The sequence below is a fragment of the Phaseolus vulgaris genome, chromosome 8, assembly GCF_000499845.2.
Source record: "Phaseolus vulgaris cultivar G19833 chromosome 8, P. vulgaris v2.0, whole genome shotgun sequence".
In the NCBI taxonomy this organism is placed as follows: Eukaryota; Viridiplantae; Streptophyta; class Magnoliopsida; order Fabales; family Fabaceae; genus Phaseolus; species Phaseolus vulgaris.
This window is the reverse complement of record NC_023752.2, coordinates 5,101,393-5,115,985: the sequence shown is the minus strand read 5'-3', so window position 1 is coordinate 5,115,985 and position 14,593 is coordinate 5,101,393. Positions and strand designations below refer to the sequence as shown.

General features: G+C 31.6%; 1 protein-coding gene across 1 annotated transcript; it reads left to right on the top strand.

Annotated features, from left to right (window-relative positions):
• The first annotated feature begins 3,546 nt into the window (after nucleotides 1-3,546).
• LOC137824428 (golgin candidate 3-like) lies at nucleotides 3,547-13,582 on the top strand. Its single transcript, XM_068630076.1, has 15 exons — nucleotides 3,547-3,927; nucleotides 5,625-5,723; nucleotides 6,631-6,723; nucleotides 8,427-8,582; nucleotides 8,886-9,018; nucleotides 9,131-9,195; nucleotides 9,939-10,103; nucleotides 10,213-10,320; nucleotides 10,445-10,654; nucleotides 11,072-11,368; nucleotides 11,520-11,585; nucleotides 11,836-12,038; nucleotides 12,231-12,285; nucleotides 12,405-12,593; nucleotides 13,184-13,582. Exons 1-15 carry the CDS (start codon nucleotides 3,718-3,720, stop codon nucleotides 13,487-13,489), a joined length of 2,355 nt encoding a protein of 784 aa, XP_068486177.1. The 5' UTR covers nucleotides 3,547-3,717; the 3' UTR covers nucleotides 13,490-13,582.
• Nucleotides 13,583-14,593: the final 1,011 nt, after the last annotated feature.

The following is a 14,593-nucleotide window of genomic DNA, read 5'->3' as shown; positions in this document are numbered from 1 at the left end:
ACCGGATCATTTCAAATTCCTTACACTGTTTATATACTTTTCATGTTTTTATCTCATTTAAAATATTTTTAAAAAATCTATATAAATAAATACAAACTTCATTTTATAAATTTTATAAGATTATATATTTAAAAAAATGGAGGGAGCAAATTGGAATTTGGAATGGCTGCTGCACTGCTGTTCCAAACTTGCGGCCTAATTTGAAAATTGATGATTGCAACAACTAGGTGTAACATCATTACTCACACCTTGCATGTGATAAGATTTGTATTATTTAATCTCGTTTATTTTATTCATTTTATTAACATTATTATCATTTTTTTATTATTTATGTATTTATTGTCAATATCTACTTACATTATAAATGATAAATTAAATTGTCACTGTCTAAATTAATTAAGTCAAAGTCAAAGTTAATTTTTTTAACATTTTAAATGCTTAGTAGAGTCGAACTTCTGAAAAATTATATAAAAACTTCTATTTCAATGCAATGAATGGGATCTAGAAGAAGTAGTCTTTAGGGAACTACAATTTGAATATCTTTGTATTTAATGTTTGATATATTATTTAAAATTATTGTCTTAAAGAAGATATAAAGAAAAAAAAAATATCGAACTGCTCCAAGTCTTTGTAAGATATAAGTAAATTGTTAATCTTATGGAAACATTTTTACTTCACTGTATAAGTGCTTTTGAACCTTGTATTCCAAACTAAATCTCTCTTTTTTAATTAATCAAAACACACACAAAAAATTATTTTATAGATTAACAATTACCCGAGTTTCTAATTGTATCAAAGAATGCATCTCATTCTTAATATCAAGTTGAATTTTCAAAAAAATCTATGTTTAAATAAAATTAAACTATAAGTTTTTCATAATTTAAGACATAATAAGAATCTCTATGTCCATAACTAAATTTCAGATAAAAAAGGTTATCACTAGTACATAAGACAAAATATACGACACCGTACAAAGACAGTTCATAAAGAACTGTCGTAACAAAAAAGTTGGTGGTATTTTGTAATTCTTTTGAAATTTTCGTCTTTTTAACGATGGTTCCCACCTGAATCGTCGTTATATGTGTGTTTGTGTGTAATCTGTGACGATTCCTCGTGAACCGCCGTTATCTGTGTATCCTTAAACATATTCATTCGCGTGGACTCCTTACACTCTCACTCCACTTCATCTTCATCCTCCTTACTCTCCCTCACGCCACTCAACCCCGCTACCCAACCACGCCACTCAACACCAACCTCGCCACTCTCTCTCCCGCAGTGCGTCCTCCATTAATGCACCGAACACCGCCCAGCCCTCCTCCGCTTCAGCTCGCGGCGCGAATCTAAATTGCGCCAACCCTTCACCTTCGCATGGCAACACAACACCCTCCACACACCGACAACACCCACCACACACACGTTGTCAGGACTGGTGCACGGTGTCTCCCTAAATTTTTTAATTAATTTTATAATAAATATTTGCATGTATATGTTGATTAAGGTTTGTGGGAACTTCATTCAATGGATATTTGATGGAGGAGTCCTAATATTGAAGAGAAGAGTGATAGATTTGGAGTTGGCAAAAATTAGTATGAAAAAACTTGAAACGACCATAACTTTTGATAGAGAAGTCAGATGGAGACGCGTAAAAAATGAGAGTTGCTCGAAACGAGATAACGAATCACCTGGTCACTATCAGAAGGGGATTGGGGTCCACTAAAATTCCAAAAATCTATCATTTACTTTTAATTTTTTATTTTAAGTATTATTTAGGTATTTTGAGATTTTAGTTTTTTCTCTCTCTACCATTTTGGAAATACAAAAATTTATGCAGATATGAGAATAACCTATGGAGGTGCAAGAAGAAACTGTCAAAAAAAATATAGTTAGCACAAGCCCATCAAAGGTACACAAAACTTACGTGAAGCAATTTCAAGAAAGTTTTGATTAACAAGACATACTATAATGTAGGGTTTGACTGAAAAACCAAAATTGGACTCCTATAACATACAAACATATGAACCTACAATTGAGGAGCACTATAAATTATTTTTTTAACGACTAAATTGATCACTAAATTTCTAAAATATCGTTAAATTTATTTGTGATTAAAATAATTAAAAATTGATAAAAAAATTTAATCACTATATTAATGTTGAAATTGAATTCAACATAAGAAATGTGATATAATAATAGTCATTTAAGATTCAATGGCTCAGTAAAGAAAAACATTTTATTGTTTTATTTCTAATATACTTTTATATAAATGATTACTATATACTTTTAGTTTTTTTAAAAACAATTTTCAATGTATAATAAAAATAAAAATAATATATAATTGAAAAATATTATCTTAAACTTTAAAACTGATAAATAAAAAGGAATACTTTCTTTTAAAAATGACTATTATTTAAAAACAGATAATCTTATAACGGAAATATAGGGTTTGAAAATACTTGTTGAAGGCAAATTATGCCGTGTCTAAGAAAGCAATAGTTATTTTTTTGTTCAACTTAACCATTTATTATATTAGACAGTAGAAACTAAAAAGAAAAAAATGTTTTTAATATCAAAGTTCATGTATTTCTTTTATATTGATGGATTTAGTCTTTAAAATTTAACAACAACTGAAAAAGTTGAGTGTTAAATTTATCAATTAAAAAAAGGAGAAATCTTAATAAAATTTGATAAAAATAAAATTATTAAAAATATATTTCTTGACTGAAAATAAAAAGAGTCAAACCCAAAATACATTAAGGAGATATAAAAAAGTGGACTATTCTACATGTTTAAGTATATTTTTGTAGTATAAAAAAATGTCTTGGACATTATTATTATCAACACTAACGGAAACACATACGTATCCATATTTTTATGATGATAGAAATTTAACATACATATAAAAATAATTTTGGATAAGTTAAAATTAAAAAGAAAAAAATAATATGTAAAAGAAAAATGATGAATTGATTAATCAATTTTTTTTTTTTCTTCTCCTTTGATCTGAGTTTCTCTTTTTCTTCAAGCTTTTTCTCTTCTTAGGATTTAGGATTTAGGGATCGAAGGGTGTGATGATGTTTATGTTAATGTTATGATTCACTTAGCAGATACAAAAGAATGATAGTTTTAACAAAAAATAATTGTTTGAAATGGAGTGAAAGAGTGATTGAAAATGAATGTTATTTTATTTTATATCTGAAATTTGGTGCGGGAAGAAATGAGGGTGAGAGTATGTTATTTCTTTCTTTTATTGTTTTAAAGAAAAAGAATTAAAAGAGGAGTGAGGAGTTAGTTTGCATATAAAAATTGTCCTTTAACATTAATATAAAAATTAAAAAATAATTTTATTTTATAAGTAATTCATATAAAAAAGACAAAATACTTCATTGTACTAATAAAATAAAATATATTAAATATTGATAAAATTAAAAAAAATGGATAAACTATTTTTTTTTATAGAAAATGGAATCCTCTTCGATATTCATATAGATTTATTATTATTATTATTATATTGTTATGTTGTTATTATAACAGAAAAAAAACAACAACAAAGGAGTTGGTCCAAAAATTGCATTGGTAAGAAAAGGAGAAGGAAGGGATCGATATATAGCAAGTAAGACAAGATCCAGCAGAAATTGCAGTGCGCGCTCATCACCCAATCACGGATTTAACAGCGCCAATTGAAATCCCCTCCCAAACCCCAATTCCTCACATTCAACCATGTGGGGCACAATCGCCAACTTCAAGGAGAATTTGAACAAGATCGCCCTCGACGTTCATTACGCTCACGACGACGACGACGACGACGAACACCACCTTGTCAGCCCCGCCGTCTCCGACCGCCGCAATTCTCACACCTTCGCCCATTCCAATTCGCTTCCCAGCTCTCCGCCGCCCAACGGAATGACCGATCACCCCTACGCTTCTGAGGTACCTTCTCAAATTCTCTGCGTTTTTGTTTGGTTTTTAGATACGATATTTGGAAGTCGCGTGGAACATTGCAATATTAGCTAGCGATTGTGAATGCTTTACGAGTTATTGAATGTCGGAGATTTCGGATTTGAATTCAGAGTGGAAGCAGGATAGCAGCAAATCGTTGCGTTTAATTTAGGGGTGGTGTCACTGAACCCTAGGTGTGAGGTCGTGTTGATAACTCGTAGAGCAATTAAGAATTGTAAATAATTACTGTTGATCACCTGTTCTATATGAGATGCTTGAAGAATGTCTTTGAACAGGAGCAAGTAAAGTTCCAATGATGAACCTACAAGGACTCTGACTTCCAAGACAGTGTATACAATATACAAGTGGATGAAAAAGGACATTGTAGGGTCTATTAATACTTCTGATTCTTAATTTGGTATCACTGTGTTTCGTCCGTGAGGGGTGTGGGAAATGCCTTTTAAAGCAAATCCTAATAGAATTTCTACCTCTAGTAGAGTATTGGCCACGGTTCCCTGCTTCATGTCTACATTGTAGTCCATCTGGTGTTGAATCCTTGGTCATTAAACCAATGCATTGGCTTACTTGCCAAACTGGATCTCAATTCTCAAGAGAAGATACAGAACAAGTTTATAAGAAATCAACTGGCTCCAGAAATGATACTGACACATGCGAAAGTAGACTTTTTGTTTAACCCAACCTCACAAAACCAACTTGAAAGGTGAGGTTTGCACCTCAATTGTATATTAGTTTGGTCATATCTTTAGTTGATGCGAGATTTCTAACTTATTTCCTCACACTCCGTACATCAAGCATAGGAATATAGGAAAGCTCAATATCGAAAATCTTATAAAAGTGAACTTTAACTTAATTCAACCTTACAAAACTGAATTGTAAGGTAAGGATGTAGCATTGAAATAGAGGAGGGCTCGATAGCGAGTAGCACAACAAGCCCAACAAATCACATTAAGATAGGACTTGATACCATCTTGTAAAATGAACTTTAAAGTCTAACTCAACGTCACAAAACTGATTTGTAAGGTGAGGTTTGCATCCCACTTATATATTATAATTTGGTCATATCTATAGTGGATATGAGATATCCAACAAGTTCATTTGGGATTAAGCAATTTTCTAGCTACTTTGTGTTGTTATGCTCATGGTCTCTTTAGGGGGGGTTCCTTGTTAAATCTTCTTAAAGATTGACATGCTGGGTTGATTGTTTCTTGCCCCCGTTTTTCTGTTTTTTCTTGCAAAACTTCCAAACAACTCGGAGAAACAGCTCCCTTCTTAGCTAAACGTCAGCACACTTTTTCTCTCATGGAGAGTGTATTAAACACACGTCCACGCACTTTCCATCCATTGTCTGATAAGCAATATCTCATTGCTGTACATATGATTGTATGAACACACCACTTTTACCTAATGCATTTCTATAGTTCTTGAGGATTTCTTATTTCCTTCTTGTATCGTTCTTTTCTATATTATTTAATCCTTTTCTCATATGAAAAAAAATTAGCTTGTGCGAATTAAATTTTCTTTTACCTAATGCATGAAAGTGTTATGTATTCAAATTCAAATTCTGTGCCATATATTTCCCTCTGAATTGTCGAGTAGAATATAGTAATAGGTCAGATTTGTTTTGTGGTTAAAGACGTCATTTCTTAATTTCATATTATTTCTTGTAGATAGAACAATATAAAGCAGAAATCAAGAGACTTCAAGCTTCTGAGGCAGAAGTTAAAGCACTATCTGTTAATTATGCAGCTATATTAAAAGAAAAAGAGGTATATCCCTGGTTATTACTTATCTACATGTGTACCAGTAGTATGTTGAATTTTCTGTTGCTGTTTCTTATGTTGAATTGTTGGAATTACTTAATGTTCAACTACAGATAATTTTCTCTATAAACACTTATAGTAGAAGAAAATAAAAAAGAAACATAAATTAAACTTCTCGTAGAAGCTAAAATTAGTTTATGTATAACCTAATTTGTATAAGTCTTCTCTAGCTAATTTTAGCTTATGGGAAGCCATAGGCACATGATCAAACAGACCATATGGAAATTTCTATTATCTTCTCCTCGACAGGAACTGCTCCAACTTATTCTCAAATAATGTCATTTCTAGATCTTCTATATCCTCTTGTCCACCTTATATTCATCTCCACTACACTTAATTTGCTCTTATCAGCACTTCTGCTAAACTCTCACTGCTATTGAGCACTATTCTCTTGTAGCTATCTGATATAATTTTCTTGAGTTTTATTGGAACTTTTTTGTCCACAAATTATGATTAAGCATTTTTCAATTTCATCCACCCAACTTGAATCCTGGATCATGATTAATCTTTCTTTCCATCACATTGTAATATGGATCCAAGGCAGACTGTAATTTCCAATTTGGACCTTATATTGTTTTTGTATTAATTAAGGTGAACTCAGCTGTAATGCATGGCTTGAAGAACTCAATTTTTTTATTTCTAAAACTTTGATCCCTTCTCCCCTTTGCCCACACAAAAAGGTTCTTTATATTTTCAAATATATTGTTGGATTTTAGTTATTATGTGATATCTATTTCAGGCTGAGCAGAGGTTCCAGAAAGTGTCAATTAACAATTTGTCTAACTTATTAAGTTGAAATATTTATTACTGGCCTTTTGTTAAGTTTAACTATCTGACTTTTTCAACTTTCCAGGATCATATTGTTAGATTGAATAAAGAGAATGGTTCATTAAAACAGAATTTGGATACAAGTCCAGTATCTGCAGATGGCCGTTACACAGTCAAGGTAATCCTATATTCTAATTCAAACTTTATTGTGTTGTAACAGAATATTTTAACCTGTGTTGTAAGTCCTCCATTACATTTGATCTCTTGTATTTCATGATTTTCACATGAAATTTAGATAGTGACAAGGACAAACGTACTGAATGGATTACATTTTCTGGTTAGAAAAACTTAAACCACCTTTTAGATTGTGTTGGTTGTCAATTTTGGTTCTTGACACATGGTTAGGTCATACCTTACAACTCTTGTTCCACTGGCTATTAATTTGAGTTATTCATACCAATTACGTATATCTCATCATCACATGGATAAGGTTTGTCAATAGAACATATATGATTGAGAAGCTATGGTTTTGTTGTGTATAATTAATAATTATTAATTAATTATTAAAACCATACTTAGGATTTTGTAATCTGTACTAGTTGATAATATATGGAGTTTGGCCAATTTTAACCAATTGATGTTTTCTATTTTTTCTTTGTTTTATTTTTCCATTAAGAAAGACCCTGTTTTGGAGTGAGTTTCCAGAAACTTGGTTTTGATTGGAAAAACTTTTACTTTATTGATTTCTATTTTTTGTTATGATGAACCCGCCCCCCTTTTCTAATGTTGGAAACTTGAATTCTTCTGGTCAATTAATTATTTTTCCCCATATAATGTAAGGAGATGAATGTGAAGGGTTTGGGGGGGGGGGAGATGGTCTTGTATATAATAGTGGAACATGATGGGAATGCCCTGTTCTCATTTAATAACAGTTGATGAAAAAAATAGTTTCTATAGTTTATTTTCTTCTCTCACATTGGGTTACTCCTTCCTCACTAGACTTGTGAAATGATATGTTGATATGTATGTTATATTCTTTAGTAGTTGTTTGAAACTGAGTCTTAGATATTGAGAATTCATTGAAAGTCTAGAATACAAGAATGTTCAGATTCACGCATTGTGCTGATCTTATGTACTTAGGGAATTGCATTTATATTTACTGCTCTTAAATGTAATTAAATCTGGAAATTATTTAAATATATGCTCTTCAGAGTGCTTTTCACTCGATCTATTCATCAAAATAGTCAGTCTTCAACTTGGTATCAGATCAGGTTCTTTAGGAATATCTATGCGTAATAAAAACAGAGGACATTTCCTCTGTAGGAGCTTATCCTGGGAGGTAGATGTGTACTTGCTTGCTGAACTATCATTAGAAACCTTGTACCTGCCATTCCAGTTCAATAAACTTATGCTCAAGTAAATAGCCATTGTAGCCCTCAATTTGGAATGTGTTGTCACATTAGTGTCTGAATTGTAGACAATTACAAAGAAAAGTCCTTGAAAGTGTAACTCAATGGTTGGGTTGGGTTAGTCTAAAATTTTGTGACTAGAGTGATATATATTGACATATTTAGAGATTAAAAGGGGAAAAGGTCCTTGAAAGTGTAAATCGACAGTTACGGTAACGGTAGTCCAAAATTAAAATAAAGTGATAATATTAACATTTATTTAGAGACTAAAAGGAGAAATAGTTAAGTTTAGGGACTTATTTAACATCACAGAGTTATTTAACATTTTCTTAATTTCAAGAACTAATGTGACAGCACTAGCAGCTTCAAAGACTAAAGTGTTGTTTACTATTGATTCTTTTTGTAGCACGCTGATTCAAGATTTCCTACATAACTAACAGTTCTTCTTAATTGCTTTTGAATATTTGTGAAGGGAAATAGTGACCAGTCATCAAATCAACAGCATAGGTTCACATCTCAAAAGAAAAATCTTTATGCTACAAACAATGGAACCACATCTGCTTTGGAATCTGATGGTATTCAAACCAAGATGGTATCTAAACACTCGAACTCACAAGTAAAGGACAAGGTAACATCTTAGATTATTTTTTTTATCCTCCAATAATGAACCTATGTAGATAGATTGATCATTTGGTGGTTTGCATTTATATTACCTGCCTATTTTGATCTTTATTTTTTGTCCAGTTGTATTGTATATTGGTTTTTCATGGAGTCATTATGAACTTTTTTAAAAATGAAGTGAAGAAAATTAGTTTTTGTTTGCTTTTCTAATTTTTGAACTTGTCATTTCAATTTAAACTTTTTGATAGAATTTATATATTTATTTTTAGTGATGAGTGAACTTGACAACAGATGTATGAATGCCTTCTAGGAGCTAGCAGATATGGTAGAGGGAAAAAGTAGCCCAGCAGCAGCAGTACAACATTCCCATGAGATACAGAAAATGAAGTTGGAACTAGAACAAGAACAGAAAAAAATGGCAAATATTCAGCTAAAATTCCAGGGTCATTATTCTGCATTTAGAATATATATATATATATATATATGTGGATTGTATTATCATTTTGTATGTCTAGATAGAAACTGCTAATATTCTGGATCTTTCTTTGATGTCAGAGGAAGAGAAATTGAACAAGTCATTCCAAGAGGAGCTTAAATTATTAAAGTTGGAAAGAGACAAAGTGAGTCTATACAAGCAAACTTAATTTGATTAAATAATTTTTTTCCTATAAACATCTGGTATAAATGTTTTCCACCATAATAAAAGAGAAAATGAATACATAATATTTTTGAAAAATAAAATAAGATACTGACCATGCATTAACTATTTTCTTACTCACCATTCATAACTATATTGATTACTTTATGGTTTGCCTTTTTCTTCAAACTGAAATATGTTGAAATTTACTTCCTATAATAGGTGCTTCTATATTCTTTTGTCTCTAATATGTTGGTAGTTTTTATTTATTTTCAGATTATTTATTTCATATTTTTTTAATATAGCTACCACTGGCCACAATTCCATTTGCCATATATGTTTGGCAAACTTTTGGCTCGCTGCCATAAGCTGTCATCCACAGTTGATGACAATGCTTTGATTGTGAATGGTAATTGGTATAAGATCGAGAGAAATGCGTGGAAGAAAATCAAAGAAAATATATATTTGTAAATAAAACATTGTCTGAATTCATGAGAACTATGGGAATAGAAATTAAAAGAGAACATGAGTCAGCTTTTTCCAATGATCTCTATTCTCCGTTCCACTATTTCTTTAGATATTATTTAACTGAGAGAATAACTTGAACAGATTGTTTTTTACCTTAATAAATTCCACTGCATCATTGATAGCGTATCATGTCTTCTCAAGTAATCTGGATGTTTTTGGTTATTTAACCAATACACATATTGTATTATTGCTTGGCAGACAACATATGAGATGAGCAAATTACACAATGAATTGAATGGGAAAATATCAGAAATTAATCGTCTGCAAATAGAGTTGAGTAGACGAGAAGATGAAGAAACAGGTGACATGGATAGCTTCAAGGTACTGATTGAAACTTTGGAGAAGGAAAACGCTACACTTAAGGTCAGTAAATTTATGCATTAATTTTTTTTCAATAATAAAAAAGAACCAACTGTCTTATCACTCAATACTTTATAATGGACTTTAATATATTCTATCTTATTGTTATTAGTTGGAAAAGGATGAACTTGAGGCTGAGGTCAAATCTAGTAGGATGTCTGCTAAAATGTCACCTGATGCTTCTCAGATTCAGAAAAGGGTTCCAAGCTCTAACAATCATGTGAGCCAAAACTTAATACCGAATTTTACTTTACAGGTTATATGGCTTATGAATCATGTTAGTAATTGTTGCTATTCTTTTCTCTTTTTTTCTCGGATTTCGGAAATTGATTTTTTGGTAGCAGTTACCAGATCCTTCCAAAAGTTTTCCAAGGAATGAAGAGTTGGAAAGATCCTTACATAAGCTAAGTAAAGAATTGGAGGAAACACAAAAGGGGAATGAAGAGTTGGAAAGATCCTTACGCAAGCTAAGTAAAGAATTTGATGAAACACAAAAGGAGAGGGACAAAGCAGTACAACAATTGACCCGTCTTAAACAGCATTTGTTAGAAAAGGTTTCATTTTTCACTTTATATTTTTTGAAGCGAAATCAATAATGATTGAGGATGATTTAAAGGGACAAACAGTGTACTGATTTTTATAAAAAAAGTTGTTATTATGAAAATATAGCTCCCACTTGTGTTATATTTTGTCTCCTCAATTGATCCATCTTGAACAACATTTGTTAGAAAGGTTTCATTTTTCACTTTATTTTTTTGAAGCGAAGTCAATAATAATTGAGCATGATTTGAGGGGATAAGCAATGCACTGAGTTTCATAAAAGAATTGTTGTTATTTTAAAAATATAGTCCCCCGCTTGTATTACATTTTGTCCCCTCAATTATCTACAAAGAACTTCATGCATCCATCTCTATTGAATGTAATATATTAACCTTTCTGCGGTACACTTCACCATCCAGCTTTTTGTCTAGGAATCTGAAGAGGCAGAAAAAATGGACGAGGATAGCAAAATCATTGAAGAACTTCGTGATAGCAATAATTATTTAAGGGCTCAAATATCACATCTTGAGAGAACTCTAAAACAGGGAACTGTGAGTCAGGAGAAACTGAAGATGGAAAATGACGACGAAATTCTCAAATCCAGGGAAACCATTGATAACCTGAACAAGAAGCTGACTGACTGTATGAGCACAATACATGCTAAGAATACTGAACTTTTAAATCTACAGACAGCTCTTGGACAATATTATGCTGAAATTGAAGCTAAGGTTATTTTTAATTTTGTATTTAGAAATTAATAATATGCATTGATTTAAGTTGTGAACATTCCTTAATTTTTTGGCAGTATATTTTCATGTGCCTGTCTGTCTATTGTTTTACAGAGTAAGCTTATATTCACTATAAATTTATTTTCTGAAGGAATATTTAGAAGGAGATCTGGCTCGTGCAAAGGAAGAAAATTCTAAGCTTTCTCTCCTGTTGAAAGTATGAATCTGTCTCTCGTACAGTTTATCAATATAAATTTTTGACAACCCGCACTTTAAGAATTAAACTGAAGAGAATTCGACCCTTTATATTGATGATTGTAACAATAAAACAATATGCTGCCCTTTGTTAAGTTTGCAGCATTGGACCCCATTTATTCCCCAAAATATGCGGCAGTATATTGATGATTTATCCTGTTTTTTAACTCAGAAGTATAAGAAGGTAACTTATTGGTGTTTCCCATTGCCAGGATGCACATTGTAGAGCAGATGTCTTGGTTAGTGAAAAAGAAGAAATTTTAGCGAAGCTTTCTCAATCAGAAAAGCTACAATTAGAATGGAGAAGTCGAGTAAGCAAGCTTGAAGAAGACAATTCCAGGTTGAGACGAGCAGTTGAACAGAGTATGACAAGGCTAAATAGAATGTCAGTGGATTCAGATTTTCTTGTTGACAGGTTGGCATGTTTTTCAACTAAGTTTTTTCGTGTTATATTGGCTTGGCCATGTGACCTGGGAGCTTCCAATTTTTCTATTTTGTTGGGTTTTAATGAAGATGACTCCTTGAGGGAAGAGTTTATAATTGAAATTCGAGTCTTATAAGTTTGAATCTGGTATAAACTTATTAATCTTAATTGTATTTTTGACAGGCGCATTGTGATAAAATTACTTATTACTTATTTCCAGAGAAACCACAGCAAAGAGGTTTGGAAGTTTTCTAATTTGTTTGCTTAATATATATATATATATATATATATATATATATATAATTAAGGACTGTCCATTCCTTTGTGTTGCATATAATAAAGTCGTATTGGGTACAGGTTTTGGATCTAATGGTTCGCATGCTGGGATTCTCTGATGAGGACAAACAGAGAATAGGTGTTGCTCAACAAGGTCCAGGAAAAGGTGTTGTCCGCGGTGTTCTTGGGTTGCCTGGCCGCCTAGTTGGAGGTATCTTGGGAGGAAGTGGGTCCACTGAATCAGCTGCAAATGCGGGAGCAGATAACCAGGTGATTCCTTCTCATCTTGTGTTTATTTATATGTGGGGTTTATCAGAAAAGAATATGATAGAATCCCGGGAGAATTACACAGAAAGCTAGCTGTAGTTAGAAAGTCAAGGGCCTTAAACCCTACTCTTGAATCCCATAATGCTGAATGTGGTACTCAACTCCCAAGTCCCATTCTTGCAATTGGATCCTATCAAAATATTGGGGGTTGGCTTTTCTTCCTGTTCTTTTCTTTTTGGGATTGCTGAATGCCGGGAAGAAAAAAATGGTGTTAAAATTTTCTTCTAACTGGAATATTGTGTTTCTTTATGTCCCTTTTGTGAATACAATATATATATTTTTTATTTTAAGGGCACATTTGTCAATTTTATCCCTAGTTAAATTCAGTTGGTGTTTCTTAACATGGAACATGTTCCAGGTTTATGCTATATAGCAGATGTTTTATACGCATGTCATTCCTTGGTCCATAGCATCTACCGAAAGAATCTTTTCCAAATTTTCCACAGCATTTTAGATTTTGTCACATTTAACGCAATTTGATTTGAATTTGAGTTTTGTTATCTTGAATTTGAATTGTACAGTTTCCCTTTCAGTCCTTTGCAGATCTGTGGGTTGATTTTCTTCTCAAGGAAACAGAAGAAAGAGAGAAGAGGGAGTCAGCAGGAACTACAGATAAATCCATGGATGATTCACATGATAGAAGTTCTTATAGTAATTCTTCTCCACCACATTCCAATAAAAGGTTTAGCACTGGAACGGTACCAATTAGCTCACCCACTAATAAAAACATCAGTTCTCTCCCTCGTGGATACTTTCAGCATTCCGATCAACTTGGTTCGGAGTTCTCAACAGTTCCCCTCACATCATCAGATAGTTCAAAAGTCCTTCCCAGATACTAAGTATACATTTATTTTGTAATTAATCAAAAGGTATAGATCAATCATAAATTGTAGACATGTAACCTTGTTCAATTAATTCTTTCATTTCATTGCCCTCGTTTGCCTTGTCTGGATATTATTGCATATTTTGAAACGCTGGAACTCTGCTTAATTACCTCATGTATATGTCTTCAAATATAACTCCCTTATCTCTTCAATATATATGCCCAATGCTACTACCTTCGGGCCACTCCTTTATTCATTATATTTTTCATGGGTGTTTCTTTCTGAACCCGGACAAAGTTTTTCCGACAGTTTCTCCTTACACCCCCCATCAAATGGGTAAAAAGACCAAAATACTCATCTAATCCGGTATTATTTTAGAAAGTTCTTTTCGAAATACATTCTAAAAAATTTATTTTAGAAAACACATTCTGGAACATATTATACATATTCTAGAAATTCTATTTTGGAAGTTTTGTCTGAAAAATGTTTTCTAGAATATACTTATAAACTCCAGAAAAGGATTTCTGGGAAGATTCCAGAAAAGGATTTCTGGGAAGATTCTAGAAAATAAATCCGAACGTCATTTAGAAAAAAAAAATTGTATTTTCATATATTGGTGATAAATTAAACATTTTTTTATTTAGATAAAAAATTAAAATTCAAGAATTTCAGAAAATATTTTAAATAATTAAACCAATAAGATTTGAAATTCACTCGAAGAAGAGGAAATTTAAATTTCACATACAATCACTTTTCCTTGATATATATTTATATATACGTATTGAAAAATTTAAATTATCAAATATCATTTCAATGTTTAAATTTGATTAAAAGATGAACTTTTAATTTCAAAATTATATATTTTAAAATAGAGTTTTATCTTAAAATAATTCACTTATTTTATTCAAAATTAAATAAAAATGTAAGATATTTTAGTTACTTTATCCTAACAAATTTTTTTAAAAAATTAATAGCAAGTGATTCAATTATTATGGATTTCATTTTTTGGAAATGTTGAAAACCTTCATCAAATACAAAGTTAATTTCTCCTCTTTCTGTAATCATGTGGTGAACTACTTTTCAGAACCTTAGTTCCTTGTCTATATTAGTTTTGTATGG

Excerpts from the sequence above, each read along its gene's own strand:
- LOC137824428 (XM_068630076.1), top strand. The coding sequence starts at position 3,718 with ATGTGGGGCACAATCGCCAACTTCAAGGAGAATTTGAACAAGATCGCC. Across the intron at positions 11,586-11,835 it reads AGCTTTCTCTCCTGTTGAAA|GATGCACATTGTAGAGCAGA; the intron begins GTATGAATCTGT and ends TCCCATTGCCAG. Across the intron at positions 12,286-12,404 it reads AGAGAAACCACAGCAAAGAG|GTTTTGGATCTAATGGTTCG; the intron begins GTTTGGAAGTTT and ends TATTGGGTACAG.